General features: G+C 41.4%; 1 protein-coding gene across 1 annotated transcript in view; it reads left to right on the plus strand.

Moving 5' to 3' along the window:
• Window positions 1-2,982: 2,982 nt before the first annotated feature.
• The window catches only part of dnah2 (dynein, axonemal, heavy chain 2), a 66,200-nt gene continuing 54,817 nt past the window's right edge, over window positions 2,983-14,365 (plus strand). Inside the window, 15 exon segments of the mRNA XM_038730481.1 lie at window positions 2,983-3,493; window positions 3,911-5,042; window positions 5,333-5,409; window positions 5,533-5,697; window positions 5,942-6,176; window positions 7,513-7,623; window positions 8,064-8,302; window positions 8,693-8,884; window positions 9,955-10,112; window positions 10,477-10,564; window positions 12,265-12,370; window positions 12,373-12,469; window positions 12,829-12,958; window positions 13,588-13,770; window positions 13,951-14,165. Of these exon segments, the coding sequence (XP_038586409.1) occupies window positions 5,380-5,409; window positions 5,533-5,697; window positions 5,942-6,176; window positions 7,513-7,623; window positions 8,064-8,302; window positions 8,693-8,884; window positions 9,955-10,112; window positions 10,477-10,564; window positions 12,265-12,370; window positions 12,373-12,469; window positions 12,829-12,958; window positions 13,588-13,770; window positions 13,951-14,165 (1,949 nt within the window). The 5' untranslated portion in view covers window positions 2,983-3,493; window positions 3,911-5,042; window positions 5,333-5,379.

Raw genomic sequence — 14,365 nt, forward strand, 5'->3', positions numbered from 1 at the left:
GTAGCAAAACATGATAAGTTACAGAATGATTTACAACTTCGTCCCATCTCTATTCTTGTGTTGTTGTTTTTGCAACACACTGCTCACCTGACCACTTACACTTAATTTAAGCACAACAGATTTCTGTAGTGTGACACGATTTACAGTATTCGTGAACCTGCAGTGCAGATCTATTGTCTCTCCCTTCTGACAGGGACAGTATATACACAACACTTTTGACACGCTTACGTCAAATAGGCTCTGCCATACTGAGTTGGTGCTGTCGCTATGGTTGTCGTTGCAGCTTAAATATCCAGGACTCTTTGTGTATTGATCTCCGTGATTGTGATCTGATTAACAGTAATCTATTCTGCTCCCTTCAGCCGGTCAAACAGCTGCAGGTCTGGCCCTGTACTGACTCACTGATCTGTTATTAAAGGTGTATTTATTCATCACTCTGCCTGGCTGCACAGACACACACCTATTGTTCTCCCCTGTCCAACCGCAGACACACACACACACAGTGATGGCGCTCTGGCAGCATTCCAGCTGTAATTCTGTCCGAACACTTCATTCTGGCTTCGTTATCACTGGACCTCTTTACAGTGGGGAGAGAACACAGGGTGCAGTCAGACTGGGTCAGGGGGCTAGAAAAGATTCTGGCTACAAGTTTCTGTGTGCGTGTGTGTGTGTGTGTTTGTGCAGGGGTCATTCAGGGCAGCCCGTGTTTGTTTTCAAGTGTCTGATTCTGTCCTCATTATGTGCTGTGCATGGGAGAATGTACACAGATGCATGTGCATGTTTGTGTGTCCGTGAGCATGCATGTATTTGTGAGTAGCTTATTCATCAGGTGGAGCATACTTTGGCCCTCGGTGGCTTAACAAACCCAGCGTCTGTGGGCTAATCGTAGTGTAATAAGCAAAGTAAACCTTCCGAGGCCTGCTCCACTTTCCTAAAAAGACCCTGAGCTCATTGTGCTCTAGCCAGAGGCTTATTACTGCTGGATGTACTGTATGTGCATCCTTGTGTGTGTGTCTATTTCCTTTTATAGGAGTATTGGACAGCTATTAGGGCTGCTGTCTCCAGCTGAGCTTCTCTATTCTACCAACCAATTCTAAACTAGATGACTCTCTGCTCCTCTGTCTTTTTAAAATGTCTTTCTATTTGTGGCTCTCATCCATCCCCCCATCTTTTCTCATTTTACTAAGTGATGCTGTATTTCTTCGACCTCATCTGGTCTAAGCAACTCTCTGTCCTGCTTATTTATCCCTCCATCCCTTCATCCCTGTCTTCTCCGCCCCTCTTTGGCATGGCAGCCAGTCATTAGTTCTGAGCTCACAGACTCATGGCTTTAATTTTGGCCTGTCTACCGCTCTGTCTCCGGCCATTTTGTATCTGGTTTCTTCACAAGGCTTTGCTGTATGTGTGTGTGTGTTTTTGTGTGTTCAGTGGTTATATGGCACAACCACTGTGGCTGTATTGCATGCGTAATGGCTTTCATCCCTCCAGTCCACACATGTATGCATGTGTTTGCATCTAATATGTTCATGAATCCTCAGTCCAGGCAGTGCATCTATCCAGTCCTGTGTTAGCATACCTGCACACCTCTAATAAACTCTCACACCATCATTTTTTCACCATATGCGGGGCAGGCAATTCACTGCCGCCGCTTGATGTCAACAGGAACAATGCTGTTTCTGGTCATTTTAAATATCTGAACCACTGAGGAATATTTTCATTTGCTTGATTTAACACACTCAGATGCACACAAACGTGCACACAGTGAGAAACACACAAGCAAACAATGCAATTAATTAAGGTGAGGTAAAGGACATTTCTATCTGCTGATACACATTTCCGCCAAGCTGAAAAAGACGACAGAGGGAGCGACTGAAGGAGAAATGAACCTATTCAAACTAATGAATTCTAATGAAGCTTTGCAGACGAGGCGTTTGGAGTTGGGCAGCGTTGTGAGGGAGAAGGCCCCGGACTTCCCCGCTGGAAAAAACTCCTGAAAGGGAGGGAGAGAAAAACAAGAGGACCCAGGAGAAAGTGAGGCCAGGAGGAAGAATGGTCCAGTAATGAGAGAGGGGAACCAGAAAGAGGGGAGGGGGGCTGAGTCCCCCTGAAAGACCGAACACAGACTTCCTCAGGGTGTAAGAGCCTCTTCATCAGATTCAGGTCTCTGGCTAGCAGGGAGGTGGAGGGGCTGAAATGAATATGAATGTACATGTGGTATGGAAACATTCAAGATGTGTTATTTTTAATATGGTAGTAATTAAGTTTCATGTGAAACGAAGTGAAGTGAATATGAATTTTGTGTCCCGGTATTATTGTACAGCTAATATGCCACAAAAAGTGCCATAGTTGCTGCCTGTGGATGTCTCATTTTGGTTTTCCCTTTCCCAGTCCATGATTTTTTTTAGGTTTCCCCATCTGCTTAACCACTTAAAACTCTAAAGAAAAATGTGTGAGTATTTAGTAAACAGTGATTCAGTCAGAGCGACTAAGTTACACATTTAACTTCAGTGGAAAAATTGGGTCAAGAAAATACTGAGTCTCCTACTGAGCGGTTTATCACTGAAGTTAAACCAATCTGCTGTTTGCTGGACACCCCCCTGACATCATTCTCAGGCACACAGGAGCCAAATTAATAATTGTTTTGGAGATGGATGGGTTTGCCTTGTACTTTACGATTTGAACCAATTTTACTTAACATACTCTGGCTCTAGTTTTCAGTTTCTAGGGAAGTGACAGGGAGATTGCCAGAAACCAAAGAACAACTTCTGCCTTCTTAAATGACTCTAGACCCTAAGGTGAAGTTGTTCTCCACCGAATATGGTATTTTCACAAGTTGTAGTGTGTTTGCCAGTGACTAAAGAGGCCGGCATTTAATGTCTTAGACCCAAAATAAACCTGCTTGAGAAGAGAGATACCATCGAAAACAGAGTGGGAGGGGTAGGAAAAGTACAGGGCCATTCAACGGGGTCAAATGTAACAGAGTCTGCGTTTCAACAGAATAAGAAGTGCGCAGTTTTACGACTATTATTGACTCTAACCGCGGTGGACTGTTCCTCTGTGAGAAATGTTTAGGCTAATATTAAATTGGCAATTAGATCTGCTGTTTTATTATGGAAGCCTACGGACTTTTTTCTTAGATGCGTATGGGCTACTTGAGAGAATTCAGGAAACCAGCTGTGCCATCAATTAGAAAGGCGACATGACTGTGCAGAATTGCAAGATCGGTGATGACTATCCGTCATGCCTTGCACATGGGCGAACACATGCACCTTTTCCCAGCCTGGGTTGTGATCTCTGCACAGTGCTCCCCGTGTCGACGTGTGCGTTATGGATGTTGAATGGGGCTTCATGCTTTTTTTGGGAGAGGCCTTTTAGGGGGCTGCATCCGTAGCTGTGAAAGGAGATGGACAGGTTTGCGGATTTTCAACTATTACACTGTTTTGACAGCGAGAGTCAGCGCGGCACCTCCCCTGGAGATTTTGGATGGCAAACGGTAAGAAAGTTTAACTGAAGCAGAACAGAAACAACATGCGATCATAAAATAACTGCCTACTGTTGTTTCTCGATTTGAACATTTAACAGTCCTCTTAACTCTCGGCTATTAAATACAGTGTAAGCTTTTGCTAAACTTTATCTCAATATGAACAATTTTGAACTTATTTTTGTTTGTTTGTTTTCTTCAGTTCATCTGGAAGATTTTTGTTAGTGATAACACAAATTACTAGGCCTAAAGCTTTCCACAAGGTCCCCCACAGCCCACTAATAAATCAGCTAAATATTAAATATTTAACTTCAATTTACGCATCAGGCTACAATATAGGCTAACTGAATCAAATGGCTGTTTCGCCGGTGGGAGAATGTAATATTTACTTTTTTCCCTAAACACTTCTTTGCCCTTGTGCCCCTGCAGCATTAAAGCCTTTCTAACACTGGATGGCGACCTCCGACAACTTTTGTTTGGCAAAGTTTAACTTCTGCAGAAAGATGGGCGATGATGATAACTAAAATTCAACCGACTTAATTCAAGATTTGTCTTTTTATGAATGTATAATGTACCTACATAGGCTATGTATGTAGACTAGGCGTAGGGGGTTCTGAAAATAACCTACTTTGTTTTGATGTTTTGAAAATAATAGTGTTTATGTGGTGAAGTTCTTTATAAAATATATTGTTAAGCAAACATGTTCTCTTTATTGTATTGTGTTTACTGGTTTCCCTTTTTTACATGTGAACAATGACATTCAGAATCAAGTCAAATCAAGTAAATCAGTACCTTAGGCTCATTTTTGCTAAACCCCATAAGCATTCAAATCTGTTTCTCATCATTGTGACATACAAACACACTGCAGCATGGGGTCGACCACAGAGTAGGCTACAGCTTCTGGCTCTCCAGGGCCTGCAGGCCTGGGGAATGACAGCAGCACGTGGGGAAATATATGGCCTACTTTTTATGTAGGCCTATTAACAACATACTTCAATAACATATTATTTTTAATCTTATATAGGCTGAGCTGTAAAACGTAAGCTATATATCAAAGGCACTGCAGAGGACTTCTTTAAGTTAACAGCTGCTTGATATAGGTAGGCTAATGTTTTTTGTGTGCTGTGTGAGCTGTTGCCAGATCCAGTAGCGTTATATGCCCATTAATGTTTATTATTATTTATTATAAAGGACACCTGTCAGCAACCTAAGATGCCCCCCCTCCCTGAATATCTAAAAATATATTTAAAATAACTTGAACATTGTTGAAAACCTCCTTAAAAACTCCACATAACGTTACTACTACTGCACCATTAAACTACGAGGGCTCGTGTCACGCCTGGGGTTACCCAGGCAACCAAACGTTGCCATGGAGACATACACACTCAGCCACAGGTTTGACTGAACGTTTCTATATGTGAACCTATAACTTAAAGAAAAGTAGCCACAGCAGAGGAATTACTTTTAGTTTAATATATTGCCCGTATACGTTTGTTGTATCGGACCCGTAAACATAAGAATAAACACTTGAACTGCCGCCGTTGCTGCACTTCACATGAGGGTAAGTAACATGACGTTAGTTGTTAGTGTTTGCTAGCCAGTTGGCTAACGTAACAGTAACGTTATTTTAAGCGTTTCGTCTAACGTTGACGGTAAGTTATCTTATCTAGATACAAAAGTTGATTTAATAATTTGGATATATTGTAAATAAGTGTCACCTGCTTGGAAAGCTACAAGTGTTTGTTAGTCTTTTGTAAACAACAGGCCATAGTTATGTTAAGTTAAAGTTAAAAAAATATACAGTTGTGTCTCAATACATATTGCATTTCAGTGTGTTTGTCTGTGCTTCAGTAACCACAGAGAAAGAAAAAAGCTTTGAGGTGGAAGCTTTGAAAGAAATGGGAGAGGAATACTCTGATATTCGTCTGGTAAAGATGGGTCATTGTAATTGATATTTTTTACTTTTTACCCTTCCTTTATCCCAACAAATAACCACCTTTCTTGCTCCCTTTTTTCCCTCATTGGACCCATAAATCTCCATCCACTGGAAGTTGTTTATCCGTTTTGTGGCTTTTTCTGGTGTATCTGAAGAGTTGTGGACAGAGGAGAATGAGAGGGCTTTGGATCAGTTTATTGTGGACACCAATATCACAACCATTGTGGTTTACGTGGACGCCTACATCAGGCTGCGGGTGGAGTACTCTATGCCCTTACAGGTAAAGCACACTTTGCTCTCCACTTTCTACCTTAATTTGAATTAGTATAATATACAGGTAGTTGCATGGTCCAGGTAGAGAGAGGTGTTAGAATGCCTTTGTTCCTCAAAAGCATCATTGTCCATCCTTGCCTGAAAAACTGAAGTGCTCTCCTCTCCTTCTTTACGGTATGTTTCATTTTTTAATTAAACTCTCACTATTTTTCTATCTCTCTTCACCACCACACCCAAAAAATATTTTATAGGGACAGGTGGTAGAGCAGCTGTCCTATTTTAGTCGCATGCCAGGAGCCATAATCACAGCAGAGACGTTCGATGCTGCCATACAGTTTGGTACAGTGCCGGGCGACCCCACCCACAGGCTTCTTTATGACATGACCTGTTTGCATGCCCCCCTGGTTGCCCTCAGCACCTACAGGGAGAACAACATCAAGGACAGCTATACCAACAACATGGACGGCTACCTTGCCAGCCTCACAGGTGGGATACTGTTGTGTACCTATCTTAATACTGAGTTAGATGGTGCATCCTGAATTTAATCACCACATGGAGCTTCTGCGTTTACTTGCTGTATTTTCCGAACACAGATTATTACAGCCCCTCCTTCCTGCTATCTCTCCCATTACCTCCTGTTTCAGTAGACACATCTCTAATCCAATACATGGCAGGTACCTCAGTGGAAAAGGGAGCGAGACAATTTCCTGTTAAACAACACGGGACAAAGTAGTAGTTCTAAGAAATTTCTTGACTCCTGTGAAGGTGTTATCCATGAAATCTATTCTATGGAAGTACCATTGAAGAGCTGGCAATGTTTGTGAAGCACCTTCAAAGCATTTTAGACGTCCCTCACTCTCTGCCTCACGTAACAGAAACATTTCTACAAATGTGTTACTCTATACGAATGAAAAATGAGGCACATTTTGATTGTAAATATGTGACCCCCTACGCTTGCTTATGCCCACACTCTTTTTCACAGAAGTGAAACTGTTCTCCTACTTTCTAATGTTTTGTGAACTTGATCTGCAATCATCAGTGAAGGCCCAGAGAAAACGACTTCTCATGTAGCATAGTTAGTAAGTAAAATACGTCTGTCCGTTAAATACTAGACCAATTGATTTGGTATTTTCTGGAATTAGTCAGCCTGGAGCACGGGGTGTGTTTGCCAAAGTCTGTGAAAGAACAGCTGGATCCAAGGACAGTGACTTCAAAAATGTAGCTGGTTTTCCCTTGGTGTGGAATGGATAGATTTCATTTCATAGTGTTTCCTGGTTTCTATTTACAGGCAAAAAGTGTTTCTCCGCAGAAGGGAAAGTGTGTTTTTCAGATGATAAGACAAAGATCAGATTATTCTGACATTATGTTCTCATTTTACAATACAAGTATTAGTCAGTACACCAAGAATCAAAAGCATTTTAAAGATTGTAGATTCCAAACTCCCACATCTCTCTGGTGAAGCCAGAAGATTTGATTTGCTCCTCTATGACTGCAAATGATGGGTTTACAGTATATGTATGTAAATAGTGGAGAAATCCATTTTTAGGCCCTGGTATACAGGTTGCAATCTATGGCAACAATCCGATCGTCGTATGTGATTTTCTTTGGGCTCCCAATTTAAAACATTTATGGCGTTAACGTTATTTGACATTTTGATTAAGTATAGCGAGCAAGGAGAAATCGTGAAAAGGACAAGACACGTGTCCTATTTGGCTTCAACTGGTGCAGTGTGCACAGGATGGTCAGAACTTGCTTAAATTTTCACTGAGCCACATACACATGTGCTGAAGTGTAATATTTGATATACCTTTATTGTGAACAGATGATGTGTATAAGAAGTTGGGCAACACAGTTCTATACATCCCAATGGAAGCCCTACAATACAGCTCCGAGGACGCCTGCAAGAACAAGAAGCTGGTCCAGAGAATGGAGAGTAAGCCTGAGGAACTCTATGTGTCTGGGTGTGGGTGCCTTTCTCTTTCCATCTGTTTCTATGGAGTCTGTGTCCAAAAGTCACACTCATAGACTTCTGGTGTGTGAGTTTCTGTTTAAGACAACATCAAAACTGCAGCATCGGCTTTCTGCCTCAGACTGTTTTTTTTTTGTTGTTTTTTTTAGATTTTATTTAATGAAGCCATGAGTTCATAACCTCTCACCTACATCAGTCATTCTACTCTTTGTCCATCCATCATCTTTCTTTTTCAATTTCTTCCTACGATTCCTTTTTCTCCTCATATTCAGATGCTTATATCCAAACATTTCCTTGTCATACTTGGTGGTTTTCACATCATTCCAGCTTTTTGCTGTTCTGACTCTTTGTATTTCCTCTACCTTGTATTTCTTCTTCCACTCACTTGTTCTTCCCCTTTTTAGCTGTTATGATCCACTGGACAGATCAGATCAAGGAGCTACTGAATGCCCAAGAAATAATGAAAATGAGGGACAACTGTGGCCCACTGCAGGAGATAACCTTCTGGAAGAGTCGCTCTGCCAAGTTGTTGGACATTAGCCAGCAGCTGCAAAAGCCAGGGGTCAGGCATATCCAAAACATCCTGCAGCTCTTTAAGTCTCTTTATGTACAGCGCTTCTGCAAACTGGCCAAGGAAGTACAGGTACAGGAAGTCTGCAAGTCTCAAGTCTAAAATCATCTCTTAACGACAAATGTATATGTATCCCTTTACATTAAAGAACAATACTGAGTATTATTGCAATATGTTGTTGTTCTATGCCACCAAAAATATGCATACTCTGATGGAGTATGGTAGAATTCCATTTTACTCAGTAGTCTTCATCATTTCTTACTGACAGACTGTAATGTTACTCACTGATGTTACTCATCACTGGAACATTACTGCATCTGTGCTACTCACTCGCTTCTTAGATAGAAAGTTGGAAAATGTTGACATGAAATCTTTTGTAAACTCGACTGAAGCAATATAATTATAAAAATAATAATATGCATAATAATATTATCAAATTTCCTTTGTGTGTGTGTTTCCCAGGACTGCTCTCTGCAGGCCCAATCAAACCTGTCCTACTTGTCCATACTGAAGGAGCCGTGTGAAGAGCTTGCCCAGCTCAAGCCTAGCCAAGTTGCTCCCAAGCTACGACACATTGTCAGTCTCATTCGCATCATCTGGGTAAACTCTGACTACTACAACACCAGTGAGAGGATCACCGGTCTCTTCCGCAAGGTACCTGCATTTTACTACATCCATTACTGTCACAAACATACGCCATTTGAATATACTCTGCATACACAGACACATGCTGCAATCCGCCTTTCATATTTCTAACAGATATTTTGTAGACAGTTAATAGATGTGGTACTTCATGTTCCTTCACGCAAGCAATCATGTATTCCACAGATAATTCAGTTGAACAACATTAACAGATAACCTTTCGCTGTCAGAATGTCCTTTCAGTTGTAGATCAGCTCTTCAGTTGAATTACTTTGTCTTGTTCTGATAAGTTATCATCATCACTGAAGCCCACTCCTACTCATCGTGGGTTACAATACCCTAAGATTGAATTCACAGAATAAAAAGGCGTGCCTGATCATTTTCATCACCCAAGCTCTTTTAATTTCAGCTGACAGCTACACGGAAATATTTAACCTCAAATAATTATGTTTTCTTATGTTCGTCTTTATCGTTGCACTCTCTCTCTCTCTCTCTCTCTCTCTCTCTCTCTCTCTCTCTCTCTCTCTCTCACTCCTGCAATGGTGCTCCATTTAAAGTGGCTGTGGTTTAAATGCTGCAGGACAAGGGCTTATGACAGGGCGGTTCCTGCTAATACCAAAGAGAAGGGAGAGAAAATTGAGTGTGTCTGCTGTAGTGACCATTCTTTCTGTTTACAACAGTATTACAAGGAGTTGTATATCCTTTGCCTCCTCCACATCTGTTGTAGATAAATATAACCCTGTCTGGTGTTTTACCAAGAAAGAGTGAAAAAGTGACATGTAGTTAGGAAGAAGGATTTCAGCAGAGGTTTTTGCAGGCAGCTGGATTTTTCGATCTTGGGGTTAAAGCTTATGAATGTGATTAGCCTGAATGGAGGACGTATTTGCTGGTTGCTAAAAAGGACAAGGAAGCTTATAACAAACAATATGCAGACTCAAAACCAAAATTTACAATGTAGTCATGTAGGCATTGTGTAAAAGTGACCTTATACCTCATAGTTTGAGCATACAACAAATGTGATTGTGAGTGTGTAACTTGGTCTACCAATACTTGTCATTTGTTTGTTTTCTGGTGTGTTGCAGATGACTAATGAGATCATCCGCCTGTGCTTCCAAAGCATCTCTCTGGACAGGATCTTCGAGGGCCATGTGTTATCCAGCAAGCAAAACCTCAGCGACTGTATCCAGTGCTGCCTGTCCTGGAAGGAAATTTACCTGCAGGCCTCAGAGATTCACCACAAGTAGGAGAAATCTCACCTGTGTGGAGACTCAACACATTGTCATCTGGGTTCCCCTTGTCTTAAATGATCAAAAGTGAATGTGTCTGATTTCAAATATCAGATCGTAAAACAATCGCACACAACCTGAGAGGGTTTGGAGGGTTTTTAACTCGGAAGCAGATCAGAGATGTTCTGTGTGAGTAGAGCTTAGCCTGAATGGATGGCTGAAAGAACCTTCTTTGTGTTTTTGAACACTTTACAATTTATTGACTGCTATGCTTAGGTGTTCATCTGAATCTTCATTTCTGTTTCTGGCTCTCTACCATCTCCCCCTTTCTCTGTCCTCCTCATTTTTTCTCTCATTTCCCCTCTGTTTTTACTTCAGGTATTCTACAAAAGGCTGGGTCCTGGACCAAACCAGTTTTTTTGTGGTGATTGATGCTTTCATTCAGAGGTTCAGAGACCTGCTTGAGGTGATTGTTTTCTCTCACTCATACATACACAGGCATTAACAAATGTACAGACATACATCTGCACACTACAACTCTTTCATGCTGTTGAAATCCATGTCAGACCAAGCGACCACCACTGCAAAACAACTGTTGAAGCGAATGCAGGCGTCCCTTATGTTGAAGTTCCACTTGATGCTGCCTGGAAATAATGCTTTTTATTGTTGCCAATAAATCAGATCATGTCAACCTTTGGAGAAAAAGTCATATTGCGATTATTGTGGATAATTTTACGATATGCGATTTGATTATATTGGAACAAATGGTACTATGGGTCTACTTGCTTAGTTATCAAAGAATGCGCAAAATACTAACATTTTGAAATGTGTATTTCTCAACTTGAACAAAGTTAAACAATATTTATAACAATAACTAGTAAAACAGGTGTAAAACAGAACAAGGGGAGCATGGTGCTCTATGGAGGAGAGGGCTAGAAGCAGCAAATATTGGCGCACTGGCACCGGCTCAATGTATATACTGTTAGTATAACAATAATATACTACATTCATTATAATTTCATATAATAGTATACTATTTTACCACTAGTATTGGATGGTTATTAAATCCAGCTACAGCTGTTTCATTTCTGAGGGTTGTTTTTATTTATTTAATCCTTGTGCAAGCAAAAAGCTCTACATTGGTCTCTAATTTGTTAATGTTAAGTCCTAACTTGTCAATAATAATATTGTTCAACATTTAATGATTTGCACGTCAATCTTTTTTTTCATTGTCCCGCCCCATCCAGGCTGTGATTGGTCGGTTGACGAAAAGTGACTGACAAGCACGTCGGCTCTGTGAAATGTTGAACATGTCGAACAACAAAAGGCACCGATACAGCTAACGTTAATTGGCCAGCGAGTCAAACTCAAACCTTCCTTATCTTCTCCTGTCTGACCGCTTCAGTTGCTGCCGACGTATCCGCATTTCTCTCGGGTGCTCCGGTGGCGCGTGTGACTATGTTTCGAACGATTAGCGGCTGGGCAGGGAGGAGAGAGGGGTTACAGTAGGTTGTTGTCGTTAAAATTTACTGGCACACTGCTCATAAATAACTTTTCTCATTGCAGTTAGGCTTATCAAGTTTTAGGGGCACATGCGAGAGGCCCGTTGTGGGCGGAGATAATGAGCAAACTGCAGCACACACACAGAAGAGAGCGTCACACACACATTTATTAAATCGCGCACTTGTTGCGTTATGTAATCGCACATGAAGACATCGCGATTGCCGTTAGATTAATTGTGCAGCCCAAATACATTACAACATGTTTCCTCAAGTGTCATGACAGATCTTGTGTTGGATTTACATACATGTATTATGACTTCTGATATGAATGAGGTTGCATTGCTACAGGTGTCACATTAGGAGCACAATAGGAAATGTCAAATTTAATGTGATACAGTATGTTTTGTTCTCATTGTGATTTAAACAGAGTCAAATACAGCATACTGTGAGGGTTAGCTTTTGGTGGCTTTGTTTCCATTTTGTATTCATATCCCTGCTATTGTTGAGCAAGCCTCTTTGTGAATATCATCCTCTATAAATCAATGGGACCTCCAATAAATTATGTTTTCATCACAAACTGTAGGTTCACAAAAACGTTTTCATACGTATTGCCTCAGTATGTATGTTTGCTATTTGGGATATTGTTTCTGTTTGCTTCTCTCAGGTATGTGACTCCCAGCATCAGTTTGCCCGTTGGGAGGATGGTCAGCAGAGAGCCCTGCCATGTTTCAGTGGTTGCCAGGGACCAGAGTTCACCCACTCACTTCTGGAATAGAAAGCAGCTTCCACCGTGGCCTACAGAACCTGCGCTCTGTTGGCGAGGGCATCCTTGATGTCGAGAACACCACATGGTGCAATGAATTCAACAGGTCAGACAAAATTCAAAATATAATAGTATGAAGGTACTTTTCATGATTTAAAAAAGGCAAAAACATTGAAACAAAACTTCCTAATGAAAGAATCCCCCAATACCTGAAAATGTATCCGCTGTTTTGACATTACCTGCGCGCGCTTGCTTCATGCTACACAGTGCAATGCGGGTACAGGTTTGCAAACTGGACTTGGGCAGGACTCTGTATAAAATGTTATTTTTTCGCAGCATGATTTTATGGTGCTACTGATTATATAGAGCCACTTCCATGCGCATAAGTCACGAATCATTCATTCATCAGCTGATCATCATGTGTTTTTAATGCGTGGATGTGTTCTGGGGTGTGTGTTCAAACAGGTATCGTGCATTGGTAAAGGATCTGAAAATGATGATGCAGAACCTGATCAGTTCAGTGTTTAAGACAGTGAACACAGTGGAGGAAGGACTTCGCCTACTGGACATTTTTAGGCCTATGTCTACTCAAGAGGTGTCTCTCACACATACACATATACATTCAAGTCCTTTAATTGATTGAGGGCAAAATGACTTCCCATATTAGGCTTTGTGTATAGTTTATCCCTATGTATTTAGATCTCCTTGAGAACCCCCAAATTTGTCTCAGGTCTTAAGCCCTTTGTACACCAAGCGTGTATTGTTCATATGCATTTTCTTAATCTGTCATCTGATTCTATTTGTTGCAAATACAATACAATGTGGGACATAATGGAGTTGTCAAGCAGTGAGGATAACATCTTTCTGCAGCTCCGGACGCTGCTGTCGCTTTGTCTCTCACTCCCTCTCTTTCCTCCCTTGCTTCTCTCCACTGGAAGAAACTCCCAATACTGTCGGCAATCTCTGCCCACGTCTTGTTTTTGGCACTGTGACTGCCTGAAGTGGCTGAGCTGTCCTCCCTCTTGGTCTCCAGACTGTTGCTCTCCCTCTCTGTCTGTGTTCTGTCTTCTTCCTTTATTTTAATAGCAGAAGTTTCAGACTCATGTGTAAATGTGATTGAGGTTGTATTTTTTTAAATGTACAATGAAAAATACGGACCTGACATGCAAAGGCCTTAAGTGTAAGTTACTCAAATTCTCCTCTCCTGTTCTTCACCTATTTCAGCCCATTAAGCGCACAACAGAAGAGAAGGTGGAGGAAGTGTACAACATCTTTAACCAGGAGTTCAAATTGGTCAACAAGGAGCTGAACCAGAGGACAAGGTGTTATCCGGACCATATGCCACGGATGGCAGGCCAGGCCCACTGGGTGAGGGCCCTAAGACATCGCTTAAAGAGACCCATGGAGGTGAGTCTATTATTTCTTTTAGTCTCAGTCCTTCAGGAGTGAGCAAAGTAAACTACTGTAGTAGGAGCTCTGTCCATACTGGTTCTGCTTTGGTTGAATTTTAACATCCAATATTCATGATTTAGGTGAACCCTCCTTCTTTGACTTTTTCCTCTTTGGTCCTTTTTCCTTCCCCTCCAGCTGCTTCAGAAGGCCCACTTCATGTCTGAGTCGTACAGCTACAAACAGATAGTTTACACCAATGGCCAGATGATCCAGGTTTTGGATGAGTTGGTGAGGAAGAACTTTAGTGAATGGAGCCAGAACCTGGATGGACAGTTCCTCAAGAGACTGGAGCAGCCACTCATGGTGCGCTGCAAAGACAAGACGGCCAAGCTGGACATCAACTTTGACAAGTGCGTTACCATAAAAGAAACAAGGCATTCACATGAAACAACACATTCACACGTGTCTTAAACTGTATGCTGGTGTTTGTGTACACTGTGTTAACACTGCATCTAGAGGTATAGATACACTCTCACCATTAGTTGGATAAAGAGATACAGTATGTTCTTACACAACTTATCAATGTAGACACTATACAGTAAGGCACAAA

Source organism: Micropterus salmoides, unplaced genomic scaffold, assembly GCF_014851395.1.
Source record: "Micropterus salmoides isolate LMB-PRFRI ecotype aquatic unplaced genomic scaffold, ASM1485139v1 Ms_hic_scaffold_2, whole genome shotgun sequence".
NCBI classification, from domain to species: domain Eukaryota; kingdom Metazoa; phylum Chordata; class Actinopteri; order Centrarchiformes; family Centrarchidae; genus Micropterus; species Micropterus salmoides.